General features: G+C 34.3%; 3 protein-coding genes across 4 annotated transcripts; all 3 read left to right on the top strand.

Moving 5' to 3' along the window:
• The first annotated feature begins 283 nt into the window (after window positions 1-283).
• LOC119830310 (probable uridine nucleosidase 2) lies at window positions 284-5,979 on the top strand. Its single transcript, XM_038353275.1, has 8 exons — window positions 284-410; window positions 563-667; window positions 2,029-2,128; window positions 2,795-2,963; window positions 3,225-3,341; window positions 4,786-4,922; window positions 5,365-5,551; window positions 5,772-5,979. Exons 1-8 carry the CDS (start codon window positions 358-360, stop codon window positions 5,891-5,893), a joined length of 990 nt encoding a protein of 329 aa, XP_038209203.1. The 5' UTR covers window positions 284-357; the 3' UTR covers window positions 5,894-5,979.
• Window positions 5,980-7,001: 1,022 nt separating this feature from the next.
• On the top strand, window positions 7,002-11,176 carry LOC119830236. Its single transcript, XM_038353173.1, has 7 exons — window positions 7,002-7,122; window positions 7,653-7,752; window positions 8,097-8,265; window positions 9,124-9,240; window positions 9,933-10,063; window positions 10,541-10,727; window positions 10,924-11,176. Exons 1-7 carry the CDS (start codon window positions 7,079-7,081, stop codon window positions 11,163-11,165), a joined length of 990 nt encoding a protein of 329 aa, XP_038209101.1. The 5' UTR covers window positions 7,002-7,078; the 3' UTR covers window positions 11,166-11,176.
• Window positions 11,177-13,054: 1,878 nt separating this feature from the next.
• LOC119830400 (inosine-uridine preferring nucleoside hydrolase-like) lies at window positions 13,055-24,173 on the top strand. Of its 2 annotated transcripts, none has more exons than XM_038353404.1 (8): window positions 13,055-13,186; window positions 17,932-18,024; window positions 18,671-18,770; window positions 19,564-19,732; window positions 20,535-20,651; window positions 22,467-22,603; window positions 22,958-23,144; window positions 24,010-24,173. In XM_038353404.1, exons 1-8 carry the CDS (start codon window positions 13,119-13,121, stop codon window positions 24,135-24,137), a joined length of 999 nt encoding a protein of 332 aa, XP_038209332.1. In that variant the 5' UTR covers window positions 13,055-13,118; the 3' UTR covers window positions 24,138-24,173. The 2 variants fall into 2 exon arrangements, with proteins under 2 accessions (XP_038209332.1, XP_038209333.1); XM_038353405.1 differs by lacking the exon at window positions 13,055-13,186 and adding an exon at window positions 16,987-17,096.
• Window positions 24,174-27,096: the final 2,923 nt, after the last annotated feature.

The raw sequence follows: 27,096 nt of genomic DNA, 5'->3' as shown, positions 1-27,096 counted from the left end.
CATTCTGGCAGTATTCCAGATTTAGATTTAGAGTTGAGTTGAGTTGAGCATTTTAAGACTTTATTTGCAAAGCCAAAAATACGAACAAACAGTGCTAACTCCATATAACTAGCAGTCAGACCCAGCTTCGCCAGTGGTACATATATATATATACATAGCCTATAGTAGTATTCATAAACTATACATGTTCATGAAATATTAATATAGATATAAAGGTTCCGTTATCTTAACAACAGCACCCTAAAAGCCGGCCTTCAGCCGGTGAACCACACGTCCAGCTAAAATAAAAAACAGTTGAATGGTTGTCGTAATAAACACATTATAGTTCGATCATTCACTTCGCATACTCGCTTTGAAATGTCGAATCAATTATTAAAATGCGTGCTCCTTATATTCCTGTTTATTCTTTGGTTAGTTAAGTGCGATTATTTCATTTTAAGATAACGTAAGATATATATTATTAGGCAGTTTTTGGAAATAACTACAAATTCGATATACTAGCTGGAACTGGAAAAGTTGAGATATTTTTATTTTTAAGTTTAGATGTTTGTTTGAATTTTAGCGACAGTAAAGATACCAGACGAAAATTAGTGATAGACCACGATGGAGGTGCGGATGATGCAATTGCAATTTTTATGGCTTTACTGTACGAGAAAGCTTTTAATGGGTAAGTTCGATATGTTTATAAATACAAAATACTCAATTTACAAAATACTTCGTAATATAATTTAAGAATTCTTTGTAACTTAAATAAAATAAATATGACATGACATTTTGTCTTAAGTTTTAAGGCGTAGGTATTTAGTTTCATAAGTAATCACGACTAAGCGATACATAGATTAAACGTTATTCAAAGCTACCTAAAACTAATTTATGTTTCTGTAATGTTGTATGCGTCAATGTAGTATTTTTATAATAGATATAAATACTTATTCAAATAACTCAAAATGTGATTTGAAATAAAATTTTATAATTATGAACATTAAAAACATTTCCTCTTATAATTAATTGCTTGTAAGTGCCTACGAAAACATTTTTCAATACAGCAATTCCCAAATATAGATACATATATTACGAAGATGACGGCAAGTTTTGAAATCAAGTTTAACTGCTATAACAATTATATAATTATACTATAATCACGACTACAATATCATTTAAAATTGGTTCTTAAATGGCTTATGATGGTCACTGATTAGTTATGCATCCGATACGGTCTATTAAAATTTCGAAAATTATAAGGACTAGGTAGGTATGTGGGCGTTCAAAGCTATGTATTTAGGTAGTCTGAATAATACAATGTAAATGACGAGTATGAATGTATGAGTTAACAACAAAATGTATTATCAAAAGTCACGAAAATATGAAAATATTTCATGATTTAAAATACTACATTGTACATAAAATATTGCATTTAGTGCTGTATAGCATAGATGCCTCTGAAGTAACATTTTTAGTAAATACTACTAATATAATAAATAAGAAAGTGTTTGACTGTCGTTCTGTCGGTCCGTCTCTGCTTCACGCCTAAACCACTGAACCGATTTGAATGAAACTTTGTACGGAGATATCGGTATAACCGAACCAACCGGGTAACTCCCCGGGACTGTCATTGCGCTGTCAATTTTTAACCACATGTCAACATCTAGCTTGTGACCCAAGCCGAGGGATCACAAAGTAGACACAGTTTAATTGTTATACTCAACCCATATTAGAAACGTTCTTCTTTTTGACTTGACTTGATTTGGGTTGACTTTGTATTTTATTCTGGGAGTCGAGCACTCTTTGGCACGAATCCGCCGGCCGGTTCGCACCGGGGAAGGTACCACACCCTCACAGACCAACATGAAATAGTATCATGTTAATGTGTTTCGTTCGGTGAGTGGAGGAGCCGGAGGCTTACATCCTTTTCCTTACCATTCCTAGTCGTTTTCTTTATAACCTCCATCGATCCTTTCCCTATAGTCTCTGCAAATATTCACTAGCTCCTTTGCCAACTAGCACTTAAGAACCATTTGTATATTTCAGTCCAGAAGTGATTGCTATCACGACAGTCCATGGTAATGTCAATGAAAGCCAAGCTTTCAAGAATACTCAGAGGATATTGAATATCGCTGACAGACTGAATGTAAGTAATTGGGTTATTTATAATTTGTTAAATTAAGAATCGCTTATTTAATCTCTACTAATACGATTAATGCAGGTTTGTCTGTCTCTCTTCTTCACGCTTTAACCACTAAACCGTTTAATTGTTTGAAATCCCACGCAAGCGATAACTGTGATGTGTGAGATTCCTCTAGACTACACTGACGAAACCACGGCCCTAAGCTTTATTTCTCTTTTCTAGTAGGATATAGATCTCTTTCTAATACGGGAGTAGCAATTGTGCACAGTGTTATTATTCTATTTTTTTTCACGAGTCAAATTAAGCAATAACTCGAGCTATTTAAAGTATATCTATCTATATATTACCATACTACATACCACAGATCGCTCTATAGTTACAACTAGATGTGCCCCGCGGTATTACCCACGTAACTACGTGATAATCTAAAGTTATATATATAGCCTTCCACAATAATTGGGCTATCTAACACTGAGAGAATTTTTCAAATCGGACCAGAAATACATAAGCATTAGCGCGTTCAACCAAACAAACTCTTCAGCTTTAAAATATTAAAATGGACGTAATGTTTTTCATTTTATTATCAATTCGTGCACAATAATAAGTTTTTGTTTGTTTGTAGGTATTCGCGACTGCATAAAATACATGAATGTTTTCACTACATTGCAGGTACCCATATATCGGGGATGTAAAACCGCGTTTATAACAGGCATTGAATCAGACTACTTCTTCGGTTATGACGGTCTTGGTGACAACGAGGTAGAAGATTATGAGGCCATAGCCCCTCAGTCTGAACATGCTGCAATGGCTCTTGTAAGGCTGGCTAGGAAATATGAAGGTAAATTTTTCCCACCTGAATCGTATCTGACGTAGGCTTGTAGAGGATGGAAGGTGTACTTCCTACATCGAAAAATGGAGGATCCTCGACTGCACAACATGTCGGCGGTTGGCAAGTTGTATATATGCTCGGTAGCAAGAACATCGCTTGCGCGATTCAGAAACGAATCACTACCGACTTATTACGTCACAATAATAAACTAACAAGTTCACACAACATTCAATTTCTAGGTACTAACGATGACATGAATTTAATTTCCAGGTCAATTAACAGTAGCTGCAATTGGATCGTTGACAAACATAGCTTTGGCAGTCAAGTTGGACCCAAAGTTTAGATCTCGGCTTGCCCAGTTGTATGTGGGTGCGGGAAATATATATGGTAAATATATTTATTTACGGCATACGCTTAACCATACACACGTATTAGAGTAAGATCCCAGAGCCGTAAGACACAACTTATTTTCTAAAGCATGTAACTTTCGGTTCATAGTAGTATCTTGTGTACTCTTTAATACCTGAATGTTTGTGGAACTTGCCCGGTGACACCTGCGCAGGTACCAGGTGAGAAAGGTCACTAAAAATCAGACTGATTTTTATAAATGTTTTATAGAATATTATTCTAAAGTCATATAAAAAAAATCAGACGCCTTCCATGGGCCAAAACTTTTATCAGACGCTTTAAAGCTCTAAATATATGAACTTAATTTATTTTTAAATGTCTTATTTTTTTATATTTTTTTAAAATAACTATTACAATGTTATATTTAATCAGTCAGACAAATTGCAATGACCAAAATATGTTGTCTGAGTTTAGTGGCAACAAACATATTATTATTGACACAAGGTTTTTCATATTAAGATTTCATATACTTAACCGGTTTACTTTAGGCTGCCTGTGAGTTTGTTTATTAAAGCTTTATTGTATAATTATATAATTTACATATCATTAAAGTTATATAATTAAACAGAATTATATGTAACAAAATCCTTAATCGTCCTTGAATTAAATAATAAAAATTCAATTGCAATGGGACCATTTGACTACACGGGAGGCAACAGCTTTCAAATAATAAAAGAATCATTAAAATCTGTTCAACAAGTCGAAAGTACTGAGTTACAAATAAAATTAATACAGTCGAATAGAAAACCTCCTTCTCCTCCTCTTTTCTTGAGTTTGATAATTTAATACTAAACATTTATAAAACCAACCAATTTCTCTTTTGTGATCGTGATTGAAAAAAGAAACGTAGTTGAAATATTATAATCTCAATCACTGCTAGCTTCTTTTAATAACCAATTTATTATGAAGTAAATATTAAGGATTCCCGAAGACTGACAAAAGTATCGGACTGGCCTAAAATACTAAAAAGATCAAAACGCAAATCACCTAAAACCAATGGGTGCTTCCCTATGAAACCCATTCCCATTGAAGTCTTCTCCCACGTTAACCAACAAGAAAACATACAATAATAAATTATTTTTACAATAACTTAAATTCATCAATAATTACTTGTAAAAATTAATAAACACTGATTGATGATTTTTGTCTTTTATTCTGTCTCCTCGAACAAATGATGTGATTTTGCGAAGTTCGAGTCGGCGTTTTTCAATATTTTTAGACCCTTTCTTTCTTCCTTTGCGCCACATTTCTGCAAGTCTTTCCATCTCACTCTCTTCCTAGAAGTGCTCTTGTGTTCTCGTCTCTGTGTTCCTTCTTGCGCCTGCTTCAATAATGATTTTTCCAAGAATGTGAATTTTGTGAGCCTAGTGTTTCGTAAACATCATGATTTATACATCGATTTTTTTTTGTGTTCTTCTTTCAGATGAAACTTACGACACAGCAGAATTCAATGCGGCTATGGATGCAGAAGCGTATCATATAACAACGAATGGCAGCAAACCCAATGACCTTAGCATAGTGCCCTTCTCGTCAATTCGAAAGAGCGCAACCCTAGAAACGGTAAATTTTGAACACTTCATGTTGGAATTAAAAGTGAAGTCCCGTGTCCCCTAGTGGGGAACAGACAAACAAACAAAAAGATGTACATCATCTGCCCCATAGGCAGATGATGTACATCTGTTTCACTGATCGATTTTCTTTATGGACAAGTAGGTGATCAGCCTTCTGTGTCCTCCCGGACCGAGACCTTTTTTTTTGCGGCCACACCGGGAATCGAACCCATCGAACAATCGAACCCCTCGATTCTAAGCTCACGTGCGTAATTTCATAGAACATAATAAGTACATATATGAAATACTAAAACAATATGGGTACATATTTATGCAAGTGAACCATACAATTCCTGAACTATTGATTTTAAAAGCAAACCTCGTGAGCGATAACACCATATATTAAACACTTATATACTGGGATAACAGATAAGCTTTCAATTCTATTCCAGGACTGGCGTCTCAACGTCTTGGGCGCAATACCAAGTAAAATAATGCAGCACATGAACAAATTTGAACGCGTCTCGATACCGGCTCAGGCGCCTCAGTGGGTGCTATTGGATCCAGCTGTAATGGCAGCCGTGCTTAATGAAGCTCTCGCTGATTGGAAGTTGTCCAGTAACAGTATTGGTTTGTGTGGTGAGTATATTTTAAAAGGAATACTTTAAATTCGTTATTTAACAAAAGGATGGATAAACATACGTCTAAGTATAGTAATATCATAAATGCGAAAGTAAAAGTTAAATATCATTGCAATCTTTTCTGTAGGTTTTGCGTGAAAGAGCAACAAACACACACACATCCTTACAAACTTTCGCATTTATAGTATTAAGTAGGATTTATTTGTTTTTGTTTGCAGGTGTAGAAAGGGGCATCAATACAAATAATTTCACATCAGAGGAACCAAATGCGAGAGTTTTATATTCAATGGACAAGGATGGATACAGACAGTTTTTGTATGATATATTTTCTAAGGACTAAATGAAAATCTCAATAGTAAATATAGGCAAAATGGAATAATTAAATCAGTTTTTGAAGAAAATATACAAGTACCCGCAAACATCAAATTATCTTTCATTATCGTCACATTGTAAAATTCCTTTAGTAGTAACTTTATCGTAACGTATCCTGTATCATCAAAGATAATTAAAACATCGTTAAAAATGCATCCATTTCACCACTAATTATAAATCACATTAATAATTTCAACATTCAGTACTAAATGATTTCAATTCCAATGATTTAGTTGAAGTAAGTTAATTCAACTAAATAGTTCCATTTAATAAAACATTGTGGTTTGTTCTAAATTTTATTCATTGTTTTGATGTGTGTTATTACAGTCTTAAAGTAAATTATGATAAATTGCTTTTTTAATATGACGACAAAATAAACAGTGAAAAAAGAACTTTAAAATGTTCACGTTGCGACTTAAAATGGTTAAGCCAATAAAATATAGAATTTTGGTGTGTATATTGAGTGTATTTCTTGGGTAAGTACGTGGAATTTATATTTATTTATTAATAATACTGAATTTATGTATTACTAGCTGCGCTCCGCGGTTTCACCCGCGTAAGTCCGTATCCCGTAGGAATATCGGGATAAGAAGTTGCCTATATGTCATTCCAGTTGTCCAGCTATCTACATACCAAATTTCATTGCAATCGGTTAAGTAGTTTTTGCGTGGAAGAGCAACAAACATACATAAAAACTTTCGCTTTTATAATATTAGTAGGAAGTCGGATGTATGTATGTTCTCCGGACTGTCTGGTCATTGTTGGCCTAGTGCGTTTCGTACTTGCGACACTAAGGGTAAAGAGCTACTGCAAAATATTTTCTAACCATCCAATTTCCACCAAAAAATTTACAATCGTGCCAACCTTTGCTTAACCTCGGTTTAATGTTATTTTTTGTTATAAAGACAATATAAATTCGTCGTCTCTGACATCTAACTGATATATTCATGAGATACATCCTGGTGACAGACGTCAGACAGACAAACAGCGATGTATTAGTAGCACCCCATAAAAAAATCGAAAAGAAATTGTGCAAATGAACGTTGTTATGTATTAAATTTTAAAATAAACACACTTATTAATTTCCAGTATAGCATACGCGTCAAATTCACAAAAATTAATAATAGACCACGATGGTGGCGCTGATGATGCCATGGCTATATTCATGGCCTTATTAAATGAGAAACATTTTGATGGGTGAGTCAACAAACATATAATTATGATATTAATATTGTATTTGCTTTAATCTTCGACGATCATTTTTAATGAGTGACTCAATTTAAAATCAACAAACACTCTAGGTGCCTGACAAAAAATAATAGCAATAGAAAATTTAACGATACATTAATACGCATTTCAAATAGTATTAAAAATGTATACAACACTAACATTAAACAAAAACGCTAAAAGTTCTCTAGGTTGTTGTGCTAATTTACTGATGTATAGTTAAAAATAATAAATAATACATAGTTTAAAAAAACTAAAAAAACACGCTTTAACAAAAATCATATTTTGCAAATTGAAAAATGGAATAATTTTATCAAATTAGTGTATTGTCATCGGTCCTCAATAAATCTACAAAGTTTGAACGAAATCTGGCCGTTTAAAGTGGGTCAAAATCGCGCCGAAGGATGTCAGTTACAAAAAAACATACAAACATACAGTTGAAGCTAATAAAAAGCGTGTAATATGTAGCGTAGTAATAATAACTTATGTAATGTTTTTAGACCGAAAGTTGTTGCCATAACAACGGTTCATGGAACCGTGAACGAACCACAGGTCTTCGAAAACACTCAAAGGATTTTGAACATCGCTGACAGAAGAGATGTGAGTTTTTTTTATAACTAAACTAGCTGCGCCCGGCGGTTTCACCCGCGTAAGTCCGTATCCCGTAGGAATATCGAGATAAAAAGTTGCCTGTATGTTATTCTAGCTGTCCAGCTATCTACGTACCAAATTTCATTGCAATTGGTTCAGTAGTTTTTGCGTGAGAGAGCAACAAACACACACACATCCTTACAAACTTTCGCATTTATAATATTAGTAGGATAGGATTCTCCGAGTTTCGAAATTTCCTACACCTGTCGACAGAACTGGATACTACTGCATTTTAATACGAAAATAGGTAGAAACGTATATTCGCAGTATGAAAAGTACATTTGTTCTTTCAGGTACCGATATATCGCGGATGTCAATCAGCACTTATAAAGGATTATCCTACCGATGCGTATTATGGTCATGACGGCCTTGGAGATAACTCGACGAAGACCTATAAGGCAATCAAAGCCAAGTCTGATTACGCCTCGGTCGCTATGAGCAAACTATCGAAGAAGCACAAAGGTTTATACTTATATGATTGCACTAGTATAACTTTCTTTGTGTGGTAGTCGAGCACGTTTTGGCACGAATTGGGCCAGCTCGCTCCGGGGAAGTGCCACATCCCCACAGAAGAAGCGTGAAATAGCATACTGCTGTGTATCGTTCGGTGAATGGAATGAATGCCCATATCCTTTTCCTTACCCTTCCCAGTCTTTTCCTTTATTCCTCTCGTCAATACTTTCTTAATCCCTTTCCAGCTTCAAGACAGCGATCTATTTGTAGAGGCGTAAGGTCTGCAATGGACCTTAGATTGGAGGAATGCTTAGATTGTACTTTATCACATAGTAGAGGGCTCGCTTCGCTTCACCTCATACTGCTGGGCCGATAGCAGTTTTAGAGGAAACTTCTTGCAATTACATTTGTAAGAATTATGTTAATAAAACGCATCAGGAAAATAATAAAAAGTTACAAAGAAGTATCCGGGAGGAGCAGGGACAAGCAAATTGTCTACACTAATATTATAAAGAGGACCTTTTGTATTTTTGTATGTTTGTAACGTCACGTCACGCGAAAACCACTGGACCGATTTTAAAATTTTTTCACCATTAGAGAGCTACCTGGTGTTAGATATATATATATATATATATATATATATATATCGCATATAAATCAAGAACGGCTAACGGGATTTCAATGTTTTTTTTTTCGATTTATTCACTTCGATTAGGATTGAAACTTTTAAAAACTTACAAAATAAAGTCTACAGGGAGCGAACAGCTGAGAACAAATTTTGTTTCAGAATGTACATATGTATATATCAGAATGTTTACGTGTATATGTGTACAATAACAGATAGTAATGTGTGAAATGTATTCGCAGATAAATTAACAATAGTTACATTAGGACCCCTCACCAATGTGGCCGTAGCCATTAAGTTGGATCCAGGATTGCTATCAAGGATCTCACAGTTGTATGTTGCAGCTGGTAATATTTACAGTAAGTATTTTTATATATTTTATGGAGGGTACATTTAACGAATTAATTATTTAGAAATTAAAAACTTTTTAACGGATTTACGCGATTTATTCATTATATTATTAACCCGACGTTTCGAACACTTTACATTATTAAATTATTAATTATTTATAAGAATTAGTCATATATAAATTAGGTATTACATTATTAAAATCATTATTTTTTATTGAATTACGGAAAAATTACCAGTTATATAGTTATAATTCTAATGTTAACACGGTGATAATTGGACATCACTACGCTGCCATAAAGATTTTTTAACTGGTTACCAATTAAAAAAATCTTTATGGCAGTGAAAATATTAGCGACTGTATACAAAACAGGAAATATACATACAGACAAACGTAGAATCTCACTCTTCCTCGATATCTTTTAAAAATATACTGACGAATAAGTAATACATTTATATAAACATTATCATATTTTTATAAAACCACTAGCTGACCCGGCAATCCCTGTTCTGCCTTATTCTTATCATGTAGGGTTATTAATAATAGATATTGACTGATTCTCAAACCTACCCGATATGCACACAAAATTTCATTTGAATCGGTCCACCCGTTTCGGAGGAGTAACGTAACTAACATTGTGACACGAGATTTTATATATAAGAAGATTATATTACTAATTAAATATTTAACACATAATTCAAGGTAATGGAATGAAACTAGAATTTAACGTAAAAATGGACATAGAAGGTTATTTCGTCGTTATTCACAACGGTCTGGCAGAAAAACTTACACTCATACCGAGTAGAACCAGAAAGTCCCTAAATTTGGGGAGGGTGAGTAAACAATAAACAATATTTACAAAAAGCAGTTGCTTATATGTAAACCCATTGTTACCTTGTATCTCTCTAATTTATAAACGAAAAGAGACAGTATTCAATTTAATGTGAAGTGATTTCAAGTGTGAAAAGATATATCAGAATTTTGCATCTGTTCTAAACTAATCTATACTAATATTATGAAGCTGAAGAGTTTGTTTGTTTGAACGGACTAATCTCAGTAACTCCTGGTTCGATTTGAAAATTCTACCAGTGTTAGATAGCCCATTTATTGAGGCAAGCTAAGGCTAAGGCTATGGCTAGCACATAGCTGTATATGTACCACGGGCGAAGCCGGGGCGTGCCGCTAGCATTATTGTATAACTATACTGTGGTAGAAAGGTAAATAAGGCTGATTATAATCTAACATTTATTTGTTTGTAGTTAGTTAAACATAAATTTAATTGTAATATACAATTACAATACAATTTACAGAAATGGCGCAAAGAAACGTTCGGCGTAATAGACTCGGATTTAGTCAGATCTTTAAATATATTCGAACGTATATCTCTCCCTAAGAGCAAAGATTGGGCACCATTAGGCCCTGTTGCGATGGCCCTTGTACTGGATTCATCGATTATAAAGGAATTAAAGTATACTCTAAATGGAATATATTTATGCGGTATGTATGGTTCTGCCTACTGTATTAGATGGAAGTAGAAATACTGATCATTGTCAGTACTTCTACATGCATTTAAGATATTTAGGCAATCAATTTGGGAAAAATTCTACTAAACTCAATAACATAAAGTTAAATTGTCGGTGTAGCAACGTGTAATAGTGTGGACTTAAGTTTATTGACTAAACTTTTTTTACAGGAAATTCAAAAGGCAGAAATACAAATGATTTCAAGTCAAAATCGCCCAAACAAAGATTTGTGTTTTCCTGCAATAAGGAGCCGTTTAGGGAATATTTGATTAAAATATTTTCGGCTGACAATAGCAGTCATGACGACGGTGACAGTGATGATGATGATCACCATCACGGTCAGCACCATCATCACCATCATGATCATGACGATGACGACGATGATGATGATGATGGCGATGATGATGATTAAATATAATATGTACTGTGTTATTCTCATTTATTAAATACTAGCTTACGTACCTACGTATATTTACTGCTATATTTTCAGGATAATATTATATTGTCTTAAGATAGAAATAAATAATAATTTATCACAAAAATAAATCGTATTATAGATTATATTGCAACCCAATTAAGTGCTTGATATTTATATTTCAATTTCTTCATTCATCAGAACAATTTAAATTGTCCTTTTGTGGCAAACCTAATATGTTTGGTGTGTGGTAGTTGAGCACGCTTCGGCACGAATTGGGCCAGCTCGCTCCGGGGAAGTACCACACTCCCACAGAAGACCGGCGTGAATTTTGCTGTATTTCGTTCGGTGATTGGCGGAGCGGGTGGCCCATATCCTTTTCTTTACCCTCCCAGTCCTTTCCTTTATTCCTCTCGCCAATCCTTTCTCAATCCCTTCCCAATTTAAAGTCAGCAATCCATTTCTAGAGGCGTAAAGTCTGCTATAGGACCTTACGCCATACGAGCTGGTCTTCTCTGTACAATTATCCTTATTCCTATCTGTTTTTACATATAATTAAAACTTAATTTAAATAAATAAATAAGTGTCTTTTACTAACTATAAGAAAAAAACGTTATTTAAAAATAACCTTATGATTTACTAGAACAACAAATCTTATCGGAGTGTGCCGAAATGCCAATGTTGAAATTATTTGCATAAATAATACAAAAAAAAAACATAGACTACAGACCAGTGTCAAAAAATTATGGGTCATTAGAATTAGCAGGTATGTTTAGAAAGATGCACAGGCATAAATAATTAAGTTTACGAATATATACCATATACTACGGACTATGTTAAGTGCATTACTCACGTTATGTTCTCGAAAGTTGGAGAGAGTCTTTTGATCCTGTATTATGTATTACTAGCTGCGCCCCGCGGTTTCACCCGCGTAGGTCTGTATCCCTAAAAAAGTTACCTATATGTTAATCCAGTTGTCCAGCTGTCTACGTACCAAATTTCATTGCAATCGGTTCAGTAGTAATTGCGTGAAAGAGCAACAAACACACACACATCCTCACAACCTTTCGCATTTATAATATGAGTAAGATTGCTTTTATTTTTATTGGTTTCATTGCATTTAATACTCATAGTCTATTTGAACACGACCTATTCTAATTTCAAAACTATTAGAAATCCTATGCAAAGGTTGCCTGGCAGATATCGCTTATGAGAGTTAGCTCCGCTTATTTAAAATTTATAAATGTTTCCTTCCTTTCCTGGTTTCTTTCATCTTCATTTGGTAATTATCATCATTTGTGTGTTGAATGAAATGTATTGTATGAAATTAATTGGATGTTCCGTTAAATTTTACCATTCCACTTAGTTCGGCTTCAATTCCATACATATTTTTCTCTTCTAATCCATTGCCGCAACGCTGTAAAAATTGAACGCTGTAGAATTCGGGGATTAAAATCCCCGCCAGTTGTCCGGGGGTAAATTTGAAAAACTACGTCATCGATATTCAAACACTATGTAGCACTCAAAAATATCTACTGTTAAAGAAATGTCGTCACAAAATTAGGTATTGTTTATATGAATAAAATTAACCTTTAACCCTGTACGTAATTTTAGCATGATATTGTTTTATTTAACAAAGTTGTGATTTAATTTTCGTCAAAAAATGTTCTATTTTACCTCGGTTACTTGTATAGTTATACCTATGTATTAGAAACTTGCATTAATAACTCCACTTAAAAAAACAAACAAAACTCAAACTAAAACAACGCATTAACAACCACACTTACAAAATTATCTTCCCGGCCGAAACCGGAGCGAGTATACATAAAAGTAAAACGCACAATCACGTAACCACATTTAATCTATGCCAGTACCACAGATAATATAAACTATTCAGCTGTCACTAGTCACCGCTCCAGTTGACCGCGAGCGCTCCATCGTAGCGACACTATGCAATTAAAGATTTTATTTCTTACAGTTTTTTCTGTAGCTGCACTATCGTCGGCAAATAAAGATGTGTAAGTAAATGTTCTAATTATTTTTCCTTTATAAAATAACGTGCAATTATAGCTATGGCTGGCAAAAAAACTATAAAGTTTTAGCATGGTATTGTTATTGAAAGAGATGATATATGCAGTATTTTTGTGTCGCTTACCTACTGATTACAGACTGCGAACAAATTTTTATCTCGAGTAGGTACAATAGCAGATGATAATAAATTTGACACATCATGTATAATGTTTTCTTTTTATTTGTGGTTTTGCTCGATTTTTTTTTACAAATTAGCTTTCGGCTCGTGATTTTCCGCGCTTTTTCGTCTAGAAAATCTCATAGAAATGAGATACTTCAATTCGGTTGCCTGTGTCACTCTCTGTGATACACTCTCTATATGATAATTTCGCTGCTGTGTTTTGTCTATACTTAAAGTGTTTTTTAATTATATGCGAAAATTATCAATTAATCAAAATTTATCGAAAAATATCAATAATTTCAAATACTACTGGTTTAATGAAATATCTAATCAATCCACACAATATACAATGAAAAATTTGAATTTGGAATAAAAATATGTTAATGTCACGATGAATTTTGTTTTATGTGTGAAATAATTATAAATTTCTAACTTCGATCATCAAAGATGAATGTATTTCCATAAATTAATTGTCGTTATATAAATAGCAAAAGGATAGAAATCTAAACAAATAAATAAAATTAAAATCTTTGTTTTCAACGTCTTATATTTGTAATTAATTATATTAAGGAATTATTATTTGTCTGTTTCTTCCAACTTATCATTGAACACGCTAAGCCATTTATAATGAGACTTTTATTGCTGATGAAGATGTTAAATCTTGTGCCTTAAAATACTTTTCTTCTAGAAAATTTAAGAAGTCAATAAATAATTTGAAACTATCGCGAAATGGCGAGTGTAAATCCTTAAATAGAGAAATAATTTTAAAAAGACCTACCTGATCAATAGCCTAAGTTCAATTCAAAATGTTCTTATCACCAGAAATCTAACTTTGATATAGATCGCAATTACTGTTCTAAGCGATTATAGATTTCGTATTAAATGATATGTATATATTTTTTTTTTTTCAATTAGATAATGAAATTATAATTTATCAAAATTCCACCTAACACAAAGCGCGGACTTTGTGTCGAGACGGGGCTTGAACGTTTTATAAATTATTGAATAGATTTAGGTATAATTTTTAGAAAATCCGTTGTTAAAACTATAGTAATACGGTCCAAATTGTAGAAGCAAAATTTATGACCAATACATGTAAGCGCAAGTTTGAAGGTTCGGATGTTCAAGGAATACTTTCAAACAAAAACAATATATTGGACCAGCATACATAAATAGAAGTTAATATTTTACGTACATTTATTCGTGTTACCACGGTCTAAACCTTATACGTATTATATAATTGGTATAGTGATGTTAGAAATTAGAATACTATTAAATATACCCATTTTAATTTAATTTATATTTATTTATACCCATATTCCTTTGAAGATTTAAAGCTGTAACTGTCACATTTTTTATTTCTTAAATCTATGTATCCTATGTATAAATTAAGGTGTAACAGGTGTTGACCATATTAAATAAATAAAACAGATGTTGCGATTAACATGCGTATTATTTTCCCGAGGCCGTCAGCAAGATTAAATCTAGGCATCTCACAAAAGGCATCACAATTTAATAAGCGTAAAGGCGGGTACAGACTGCTGCAACGCAACATGCAATGCAACACGAAACGAGCATTGCATCAGTGTAGACGCGGGGCGCGCACAACGTGCGCACGAACCGCGCATGTACCTACTCACATCTGTTTCCGAGATGCGCGCGAACGGATCGCTCAGTCTGCAAAAGAACACGCAAAGGAATGGATCGTGACGACCAACCTGTCCACATTGACGCTCCGCGCATACTGCGCGCCTCTTTGTGTTCGGGGAAAAAACCGACAAATTTCGGGTCGCTACGCGCAAGAGTTGCAACAATCTGTTCGTGCGCGTAGTAGACGCGGTTCGTGCGCGCAAGGCGTCTACACTATAGGAATTCTGTTACTTTACATGATACATTGCAGCAATGTGGACGTCAAATTCTTGCATTGCATGTTGCATTACATGTTACTTTGCACCAATGTGTACCCGGCTTAATGTTAATACAGATGTTGCAGGCAATTTTCGTGTTTACATACGCTCGGAATTTATTATTGACACACCGCACCTTTATTCAAACAAAGAAATAACCCAAATTCACAAGTTTGTGGAAAAACGCAATTAAAGAGTTTGACAACTACGCACAGTATATAATTAAAAATAAACTAAATAAGACAAGTTATTTTTAAAAACAGAAAAAGATAGTTTGATATATTACGTCCATCAGGATGCGAGGCGACGGGACCCGCATCGCGGGGCTCCGTTTTCTGAGTAGTTTCTAAAATAAAACGTACCTAATCCGCTAATCAAACCAAATATTTCTGAATATGAACGGTCAGTCACACACATGCACAGCTGCATATTATGTACACCTTTACTCTTATCTCACAAATTAAATTCAAAATTTGATACATTTTTTACACATTTTGTTCGGCATACTTTGACCTACTTGCAGAATATGTATAGATGAATACTTTTATAATGACATCAATTTTGTGGTAACCGAACATTACCAAGAAAGACAAAATTAAATAGTTATATAAACGTACTGGGATTTTAATTAATATTGAATTCATAAAAACAGAAGAATTACATCTATATTTTTAAGTCCCAAAATAATTAGCTTAATACCGAAACTGAGGAGCAATCTCAACTCGAATAAACGAATTTCTGACTGGGGAATTATCTTTAAACTTGGGTATCATGGGTTTAAGATTAAGGACACGCTTATAAAATAACTATAAAATGTAGTCAAATGTTGGCGCCAGTCATGGCGGCCGTTACACTTACTTATTATACTTTATACTTTAAAAATATGTAATAATTGATCCGCATTGCTGCACAATCGTTACTAAAAAAAGTAAATCATATTTATTACAACGTATAATTTGCTTATAAAAATATGTACAGTTTTTAAAAATAGTAACATAGAGACATCCATTGTAAATTTGGTGAACCAAAACCAAATAGTTTCATGTTAAGATTAAAGGATGGCGCCGCTATCTTTTTTGTTCAATGTAAGCGAGTGTCCTCCCGCTGACTGCGAACGTTTGGAAACTGACAACGTCGTTTGTGAATGGCTAAATCATACAATTTATCTGCGACACAGATATATTCGATTTTAACACGTTTTCATGAAATAAAGCCAAGTATAAGTACCATAAACAAGATTAACGATTACTAAATAGAAGATAAAAACAGTAGCGTAGAATGATGTCTCTTATTATGGAGCAGATAAAAATAACCAGACTACGTCGGTGGTATTCTGACGCATTCCCTTTGTCAATTTATCAAAAAGTTGTAAGAGTGGATTCCTATCATTGTAATTTATAAAATATAAATAGGTCAAGACACCTTGTTTTAGTTACAAATATCACCAAAAAATATCGTAATTACAGACAAATTCTTGATTTTAAGTGTTTTTGTTACAAAAAATATTAGTCAATTCTATTACATTTAGTATTATTTATTATTTAGTATTTAGAGAATATATTTGTAAGTATCCCCTATACAAAAAAATTGTGCGAACTGATTTTGTCTGCAGTTCCAGTTAAGAAATACAGATGGCGCTTCAAAATAATGAGGTGAAATATCAGGCGAGAGGGCACTATCCGTACTACTTCAATATCAAAGTGCTCTGTGTATTCTTTGTTAGTAGTCGTTTATAGAAGTTGGTTCGTTGCGTGTTTTGATTTTTATTTACCGAATATTTGAAAGGATCTGTTGTGTTTTGGATAGTCTCTCGTCGAAAGATATGGAACAGTATGTATTCTTTTATTCTATTGAGAAATACGGATTATTTACATTTCAAATGCATTAAAGACCTTTGAATGGCTGCGTATTTGAATGCACCTAGCTATTAATATAATAGATTTTTTTTGTTTGTCTTTATTGAATATATTCTTAAAGATATATAAGATTGATAATAGATAGATACCATCTCCGTATTACACAGTACCACAATTAGTAACTTACTTCACACCTATCTATTGTCTACTTGCTTTGGTTGGCACCAACTTCAAGTAGATTATTGGATAGCGTTTAAAATAACTCTTAATTTATTTTGAAATCCGTTCCATTTTTGTTCAAATACATTTTATTTAAATGAATGCTTACCTTAAATAATTATTATAATACTCGCAGACATAGTCTGCAATCTTGACTTTTCTTTGACACTCTTTTCGGTACCCATTTTTGGCCTCGCTTTATAAAATAACTAGCTGCGCCCCGCGGTTTCACCCGCGTAAGTCCGTATCCCGTAGGAATATCGAGATAAAAAGTTGTCTATATTATGTTATTCCAATTAAATTTCATTGCAATCGGTTTAGTAGTTTTTGCGTGAAAGAGCAACAAACATACACACACATCCTTACAAACTATCGCATTTATAATATTAGTATGAATGAAATATTTATCATTTATTTATTTGAATATAATCCTTGAATCCTCCTCCTATTTGAATCATTGTATCTGAGATTCCCTCGAAATCTTAAAGCCCATGTGGGGCACGCCATGTGTGGGGCAGAAGCACACTATTTTCGTTAATGGGGTCCCACCGGCTGAGTAATAAATAGTCATATGGAGCTTTTCCTTTCAGAATAGAGTCGGCAATAGTGATCGACAACGATGCAGGAGCTGATGACGCTATGGCGATATTTCTGGCTGCTCTTTACGAGAAACATTTTAATGGGTAAATATTCCACTTAATTCATTAGATTTGTAGCTCAGCTTCGCCTGTGACAAACAATTTAACAACCTAATTATCATTGTATGGCAACCCTGCCAGATCAGTAAACTCTGGCTTTAAATAGTTGTGGCTTAGCTTGGAAAAGGCCTTGCGTTGTTGCCATGTTAGACTGCAATTGCAATAGTGGGCTACCAACTAAACTCCACTGTGTTCTGTCGAACCCCCTTAAGGAAGGGGCCGCGGGTGCTGGTTGGTATTCATCCAGGACCCTTACGGAACAATCACAAAGCTGATTCTTCTTACTTAGAAAAATCAACGCATTTTTATTGTAAATCATGGCTTTCAAATAGGTATAATGTAAAAGAGATGTTTTACTATATGAATAAATATATGATGGTAGATTATTTTATAAGTATGGGCTATTCATAAAGTATTAAATTATATGAAAACTTCAGGAGTTTGATATTACCACCGATAACATAATAATATTCTAATAGGTATTGCTATTAGATGGTAATAATGAAGAGAAAGAAGCTACAATTAATTATTTAAATAATTCAACTCAATTAATCTAATTAAGACAATTGATAGTGCAATAATTAGCTCTTTGTCTTTCGCAATACGTGTCATTATGCTTTACGTTTTTCAGACCTAAGCTGATTGGATTAACGACAGTCAACGGCAATACAAATGAAGACAATGTCTGCACAAACAACCAGAGAATATTACAAGTGGCCAAGCGGCAGGATGTAAGTGTTCATTCGTTACTAATTATCCAACGACTTATATATATAACTCCCGTGTCATAATTATAGTTACCAAATCCTCCGAAACGGCTGCACCGATTCTTATGAAATTTTCTGTGCATATTGGGTAAGTCTGAGAATCGGCCACAGCTATTTTTCATACCCCTAAAGGATAAGAGTAAGGCAGAACAGCGTTTGCCGGGTCAGCTAGTCATAGTATAAAACAAAGTCGCTTTCTGTATCCCTATGTATCCCTATGTAAGCTTAAATCTTTAAAACCACGCCACCCGGATTTTGATAAGGTTTTTTTTAATAGATAGAGTGTTTCAAGAGGAAGGTTTATATGTATAACATCTATTAAACTACTCGAAATTTAACGCGTGCGAAGCCGCGGTCCAAAGGTAGTATATAAATAAATTCGTGTTTATTACACCACTTATAGCTCCAGGGGACGCCGTGACGTCTTAAAGCAGTACTAATTCCAATGTGAAAAGGTGATGGCGATGCTCTTCTCTCACGCTAGAATTAGACGTCTCGGTAACCCACAGAATGGCTAAAAGGAAATTAATGAATTTAAATTCGACTGATTTGTCTCCGCTTGGATTACCCTAATGACTGTTAAATACTAAAAAAAGTACAAATTATTAATAATTATTATTCTGTATTATTTATTCTATATTCATAAATTTAAACTTTAAATCAAACTAAAATAGTGCTTCGTATGTACTGTGATACATAAATTAAAGACACTTGGGATAACTGGTCATTTTTCATAAGCCTTTTATTGAACTTTCAGATACCAATATACCGAGGTTCTAAAGAATCGTTGGTAAACACGCCACATGCGGGTGCATATTTCGGAGAAGATGGTCTAGGAGACACCGGCGAAGTCTTAAGGAATCTGGTGCCACCTCGGAGAGAAGCAGCTGTGAATAAACTCATTGACCTGTCCAAGAAACACAAAGGTATTGTTGACAACTTTATTTTGGGGGTAGTTATATCATATTTATGTTATGAGAGTTTTTACGTTTTGATGTATGGATGTTTGTTACCCTTCCACGCCAAAACAGCTTATCGAATCAGTATGAAATTTGGAGATATGCGAGATATCCGAGTGACGGTGCGGGTTACAGCCTAGTATTTACTGTGATAACGATCGTTATTAAAACAAAGAGAAGATAATTGATAATTTATGACGCGAGAAGCCAGCATTGATTTTATATTCAAGTTGTCACAGATTTTAATTACGTAATTACGTAAAACGTGCTAATTACGTAAAAAAAACAACGTATAATCATATAGCATCATAACAATCTCGACGCATTTTTTTTAATAATTTAAAGTAACCGTGTACAACCCTAACTAACACAAGCCGACCTTTGCCATAACCTTAAAGGCACAGATAATATAATAGTGTTACGTATAGTATTATGTTATCTGTGGTATTACTACTAGTACTTAAAGGTAAGCACGATTTCATAGACACAATGGTCACATTCACGTGGAGAACTATATGCCGCTGCGCAAACCTAGGGATGGAAACACGGAGTAAAAAATATATATATTAAAATTTAAGTATTTTTTATTAAGTATTCTTTGGATAATTAGCTATACAAAACTACAAGTTCCTGTGAGCATAGTACACCACATGCGGGACCCACTGTATAGCTTTGACCATGGCAATAAAGACGAATTCCTAATTCCAGCAACCCTAATGATATGTTCAGACTAGTCAAAATAGTAAATAACTTTTAAATACCATTACAGGAAAACTAACCGTCATAGGTTTGGCGTCTTTAACGAATATCGCGCTGGCTATACAGCTGGATCCAAATTTCTTGGGCAGGATAAAACATTTATATGTCGGCGGTGGACATATACATAGTAAGTTCATTTTATATTTTATTTTATTGTAATATAGTATAGAAAATAGAAAAAAAAGCTGTGTCTGCGATTCACACACGATAGAAGTGAAACTTCAGTAATATAAAATAGTATGTATATTTTTGTCTCATTCTTTGCCGGCTTCATTCTATACATTTTTGTATTTGTGTCTCTTACCTGTCGATTTTCCGTTGCATCAGGTTTGAAATCACAACGATTCTAAAGAAGTTTCACTTCAAAAATATAGAACATAAATTGTATTTTATTATTGTATAGATTATAGAAGAAAAATTGTATTTTCTTTCGGTTTTCGTGGTTATACTCATAGAGTAAACAGTAATATAACAATTTAAGTTTATTCATACCTGTAATTATGGCTCTATTTATGTTTAGATTAAATACTTTTAGTTTTATGTGTACACTGTTGGTGTGGCTTATAAATAAATTTATAATTAGAACAATATGAGGTAAAGGGAGAAAAAAGCTATAATAGAACAAGCGAAGAAGCAACACTCGCAATACTGGTATAAAATATAAATGCATTTATGTACCGACGTTTGACGTGACGTCTTATATTTCGATTGAGCCGGTTGCACGCACGAAAAAACATGACTCATGCGGCGTTACGTCGCTCTGAGGCGTTCCATGTAAGGCTTGAAGTGCAAGCGAGAGCGCGGAACGAGCGACAGAGAGGCACGATCGGTTGTCACGTTCAACTATCGTCAGAGAACCGACTTCACAGACAATCGATTTTTTTAACGATATCTTATAAGTTATAAGCTATTTTTAACACGCGTTTATTAGCTTCATCTAATGTTTGTATGTAGCCAATAAATGTTTTAACCCATTTTAAACAGACATTTTAATACAAAATTAAATTTAAACGTTCATGCGTGGCGCGATCTCAACGAATTATAAGCATAGCTTTCCAAATTTAATTTTAACCTGTAATTTATTATCGATTTCAGGCAATAAGAATATTTTAATTTCGTAATATCTTCCTATGCACCATTCCGTGTTATAGTTTTAATACAATTAGCCTCTTTATCGGTAATGTAGAACCAAAACATTATAAAGTATGCAATATTTTATATATTTTGTCACGTTATGAGAATTGTGTGAATACATGTATTTGAAATGTATCAATCTAGTAAGAGTAACAGAAATATATGATTATATATGATAATAATTAGATGCTAGAAGCTGGTCAATTCGAGATCATACCGTTTTCTTCATATATTAGTATTATACCTACTTATTAGAACATATTATTTACTTTTTAAATATATAAAATCATCCAAAAGTTTTCAGTTCCTTATATTCATATAATTGTGTTAGATTTTCGTAAGTATTTTTTTTTTTGAGAAAGAGTACAGATTTTTATGATTTTTAGCACCCAAAGGGTAAAACGATAATACATATTAATGACACTTCGTTATACGTCTATCCGTCTGTCCGTTCGTCAACAGGCCTCATGAACCGTGATAATAATTAGATAGTTGAAATTTTCACATATAACGTACGTTTGTTGCCGCTATAACAACAAATAATAGAAAAAATCGAGGTTAAGCAGCGTACGGTAGGGTCATAAATTGGATGGGTGACAAATTGCTCCTTAGCTTACTACATAGTTCGGAACCCTTATATCGCGAGTCCGACTCGCACTTAACCAATTTTCTTGTGCAAATATATTCGGTAGATCTGAGAAGACATCACCTCATTTTTGTACCCTTCAGTGATAAACATAGATAGACTTTAAGATAAGGGCGACCTGGCATGTTATACGATATTTCATTAAATACATTACACACACAGGCGAAGAGTTCCCGGAAGCGGAGTTTAACGCACACATGGACGTAGAGGCGTATCACATAATAGCCAAGCACGCTACACCCGAAAAAGTGACCATGTTACCCTTTTCGCAAGTTATGTTGCACTTGAATTTAAGCAGAGTAAGTATTTTATTTAAATGTTCTGTCTGTTTTTAGTTGCAAAGAACTTCATAGTTATAATTTGGGTCATTTATTGACTAGCTGCGCTCCGTTTTACCCGCGTTAGTCTATAAAGAATATAGGGATAAAGTTGTCTATGTGTTATTCCAGTTGTCCACGTACCAAATTTCATTGCAATCGGTTCAGTAGTAATAAACAGTAACAGAGTAATAAACATTCACATACACATACATCCCTCCTTACAAACTTTCGCATTTATAATATTAGTAGGATAGGATAGCACAGACAATAAACGAAATGCACTGTTCATATGCCAGGCATTTAATTTTTGTTATTACAATTATCTGCTTACAGCAATGGAGAGAGGAAGTACTAGGGGTGATAGATTCCGACATAATAAGAGCGCAAAACTCGTACGAGAGGATCACCCTGCCCCAAAGTGACAGGTGGCAGCAATTGGACCCGGCCGTTGTGGCGCTGTGTGTGAAACCCGACCTGGTCAGCGAGTACAGATATTCGAAGAACGATATTATTTTATGCGGTAAGCGTTAATATTGTATGTTATCCTACTAATTCGACCGCCTCCTTGGCACAGTGGTTAACGCGTGAGCGTAGAACCGACGGGTCCTGGGTTCAATTCCCGGTGGAGACGTACAAAAAAAAAATGTCTCGGTCTGGCAGGACACAGAAGGCTGATCACCTACTTGTCCCTAAAGAAAATCGATCAGTGAAACGGATGTACATCATCTGCCCCATACCCCACTAGGGGACACGGGACTTCACTTTTTTATCCTACTAATATTATACATGCAAAAGTTTGTAAGAACGTGTGTATGTTAGTTACTCTTTCACTGAACCGATCGCAATGAAATTTGGTACGTAGACAGCTGGACAACTGGAATAAAATATAAGCTACTTTTTATCCCGATATTCCTACGGGATCCGGACTTACGCGGGTGAAACCGCGGGGCGCAGTTAGTATGGTAGGTACACGTAAATGAAACGCCCTCATGAATGCCGATTTTTCAACCCTTGGTTTATATATATTTGTAAAATTTCAGCGTTTGTTTCAAAAACGTAAATTTTTAAAGAAATTGATCACGATGCGGGATTTGAACCCGCGGGATTATGTGGTTATGTGGCATTATTCAACATTTCAGTACTTACAAAACTTAATTTCAAAAATGTGCTTTATTGTATTGCTGACTTTTGGGATTTTCGATTTAAATACACTTTTAGTTATTATTTCCTAATCAAAACATCCTGTTAATACTTTATTGGGTTAAATTATTTAAGACTCATTAAAAATTGAAAAAAATGGTTATTATCCAATCATTTGGTCGTTCGCGTCGACGCCACGTCAAAAAAATATCGTTTAAACCTTTGATATCACTGTCTATTTACAGGTGATAAGCGAGGGATGAACACAAATTCGTTTGTCGAGAAAGAAGACGCCAATGTGAGAGTGATATATTCAATAAAAATGGAAGAGTATAAGCAGTTCCTTTTAGATGTATTTAGCGCTACAGAATAATAAACAAATTTTATCCAATTTTTCAATCAAATCTTAAAATATGTGTTTTATTTTATTTTCTTACTTCTTTTGGGAGACATTAATTGGGGACCAAATATCTCCTAATTGACTATTGAGTCTAGCCCGCAAGGAAGTGTAATAAAAGTTTTCAAAATTAATTAGGTTGGTGTTTAATATTTGATATTAAAACGCATTAGAAGCGCTATCATTTGACATTTTCCCTATATTCCTAATACACTCGGGTTTCCCATAATGCAAAACAGACACGCCTATACATACCTTGTTTCGATTCGTGTATTATGGTACCGTCTCGTGTAGCGCTTTTGGTCAAGGTGAGGTCAAAACTGGTTTAAGAGGTTACAATGCAGACGGGACGTTTGAACAGTAGCGTTTACTATATAGACATCATTTTATGAATCGGTTTAAGTTGGAAAAGGTCTTATTAATCATTAAGTTTGTTTATTCAACACTAATAGTTATCGCAGTACTATAAAATAGTATATTGTTGAGTATACAATATTAAAAAGCGAAAAATTTGTGTTTTAGAAGGATAAGCGAAGTTTTCTGTTGAAATGGTCAAAGTTTCTGACTTCTGTTTACTTTTTAAACGGATTTTAAACACGATTTATTTATTATATTATTAACCCGACGTTTCGAACACATTACAGCGAGCGTGGTCATGGGGAGAGTTTAAAATCGGTTATAAAACTCGCGTAAAATCAAACACAAGAAAATAGTTCTGTTTACTTCTTAATTTTGTTTTTGTTTATGTATTAGCCCGCAACTGAGGTGCGCCAGATGGTACGCGATCATCACTGCCCATTTGCAGAAGGCCGCTGCAAGAATAAGGAAAGCGTTGATGAACTGGACTGGGAAGGGTGAGGAAGAGGACACGGGCCTCCGACTCTCTCACTCACCGAACGAAACACAATCGAAAGCTACTATTTCACGCCGATCTTCTCTGGGGATGTGGTACCGACAGCGGTAGCGACATTTTTTTCCACGCACCACCACCTTGTGGAATAGTCTACCCTCTTTTGTATTCACAGGCGTTCGACATAAATATTTTTAAAAAGAGAGCTTATGACTACCTCCGAAAGCCTGCAACAGCTCCACAAAAGCTATAACAGTTTTGTGAATGCTCATGGGCAGTGGCGTTGCCTCACGTGAGACACTTGCTCGGTTGCCCGCTCTGTTATAAAAAAAAAAACCTTCCGTGGTGCTAGCTGGCCCAATACGTGTCAAAGCGGGCTGACTCTGCACTAATCCTACTTTTTAATGGAAAACTATCCATTCGAGTGCATTTTTTAGTTTTGTTATCTCAAAACTTTAAAGCAAGTGAACCGATTTTGGTTTATATTTTATTATTTATTACTGATTATTATTATTTACTAGCGGTCCGCCACGGCTGCGCCCGTGGTACATATATAGCCTATAGCCTTCCTCAATGAATAGGCTATGTAACACTGAAAGAATTTTTCAAATGACCAGGACCAGACCACACACGGACACACGGACCAGGAGTTCCTGAGATTAGTGTGTTCAAACAAACAAACAAACAACCTCTTCAGCTTTATGATATTAGTATTGATGTAACAAATGGTGCCCCAAGTACCTCTTTTAAATATAGCATAGGATTGAAAATTTGAAAGCAGTTAAATTTTTAGACAAATATAGTTATTATGATTTAAATAAAAGTGTACCATAAAATGTAAAGATTATTGTGGGATAGTACAGGCACCCAGTGCAACATTATAGTAAGTCCTAATATAATTCATAATCTAGTTCATATTTTATAAAACATTTGAGGAAAAATAGAGGGCTCTGATAATCGAAGACTTTTTAACGGATTTCCAAATGCAATTTATTGATTATATTGTTAATCTGAACATTTTGTTTTTTACAGCGAGCGTGGTCACGGGGAGACTCGAGTCAGTCAGTTAATATCACGGTTTGCTACGGTTTTGCAAAAGACGTGGGTTCGAATCTTGTCTCGTATACAACATTTATACATGTACAATATTCTTCAAATCTTTTCTCATTAAAAAAAATAATTTGAGTATAACAGTAGCAAAAATAAAAATAAGGGATATCTCAGTTAATAATACACGCAAAAAATATGTAATTTGAAATATATGTAAATTCAAACATTCTACATGTTTCAAATTACATATAATCATTGTAATAAAATAAATATTTATTTACATAAAAATATACATGTATAAACAAAATCGCACCGTCAAATCCGAGCCTAATCTCACAGGCTACCTTATAAATACTCCAAAGTTTATCACGGACCGCAAACCAGTAAACAACGGGTCAGAATGAAAGTCAGTGCAGTTTTAATACTCTTAGCTGTTAGTGTAGTGATGGTTAACGGAGATTATTATACCACAGCACGGCGCAGCTTCGCCGTAAGCTGTGAACAGGCCTGCGAGGCGGAGGCGAGGTCCCATCATAGATGTTCCGTATCCAGCTCTGGACTGTTCAGCTGTTCTTGTTATTGTCAATCTATAGACGTGGATTAGTGAAATAAATAAATAAGCAAGACTGTGTTGTATCATTTCAATTTCTCGTCTCTCCCAATTGGTGTTGTAGTGTTAGTATTACTTAAGTCTCTCGTCTCTCTCGATTGTGTTGGTATTAAAATAGGGCACTAATGTCCCAAATTCCAATAGTGAAGCGTCGTAATAGCAGATTTTTTCCGGTAGGATTTTTATTGAACAAAATGCGACGTTTTCTATAAAAGACTCGGTAAAAATCACTGTTCTGTAGAAATCAATAATATTTTGAGCTAATTACTTTAAATACCCTTTTGATTTAATTTTGTATCAAACGTGTAGGAGTAAAAATTAGGTTATTGATGATTGAAGTATATATGATATGACTAGCTGGTGCGCGGTGCGCGGGCTGCAAGCAGCCCGCGTGGATTTTTGCGTGGACCAGTATTATCAAGACT

This window comes from Zerene cesonia, chromosome 11, assembly GCF_012273895.1.
Source record: "Zerene cesonia ecotype Mississippi chromosome 11, Zerene_cesonia_1.1, whole genome shotgun sequence".
NCBI lineage: Eukaryota > Metazoa > Arthropoda > Insecta > Lepidoptera > Pieridae > Zerene > Zerene cesonia.
This window is presented reverse-complemented; position numbering and strand designations above follow the sequence as displayed.

What these genes read in the sequence shown, in the direction of transcription:
- LOC119830310 (XM_038353275.1), top strand. Translation starts at nt 358, where the DNA reads ATGTCGAATCAATTATTAAAATGCGTGCTCCTTATATTCCTGTTTATT. An exon ending in GCTGGCTAGGAAATATGAAG is followed by an intron (nt 2,964 to 3,224) that starts GTAAATTTTTCC and finishes TTTAATTTCCAG; the next exon opens with GTCAATTAACAGTAGCTGCA. An exon ending in AGAGCGCAACCCTAGAAACG is followed by an intron (nt 4,923 to 5,364) that starts GTAAATTTTGAA and finishes ATTCTATTCCAG; the next exon opens with GACTGGCGTCTCAACGTCTT.
- LOC119830236 (XM_038353173.1), top strand. Translation starts at nt 7,079, where the DNA reads ATGGCTATATTCATGGCCTTATTAAATGAGAAACATTTTGATGG. An exon ending in ACTATCGAAGAAGCACAAAG is followed by an intron (nt 8,266 to 9,123) that starts GTTTATACTTAT and finishes ATGTATTCGCAG; the next exon opens with ATAAATTAACAATAGTTACA. An exon ending in TGCAGCTGGTAATATTTACA is followed by an intron (nt 9,241 to 9,932) that starts GTAAGTATTTTT and finishes ACATAATTCAAG; the next exon opens with GTAATGGAATGAAACTAGAA.
- LOC119830400 (XM_038353404.1), top strand. Translation starts at nt 13,119, where the DNA reads ATGCAATTAAAGATTTTATTTCTTACAGTTTTTTCTGTAGCTGCACTA. An exon ending in CGGCGGTGGACATATACATA is followed by an intron (nt 20,652 to 22,466) that starts GTAAGTTCATTT and finishes TTACACACACAG; the next exon opens with GCGAAGAGTTCCCGGAAGCG. An exon ending in GAACGATATTATTTTATGCG is followed by an intron (nt 23,145 to 24,009) that starts GTAAGCGTTAAT and finishes GTCTATTTACAG; the next exon opens with GTGATAAGCGAGGGATGAAC.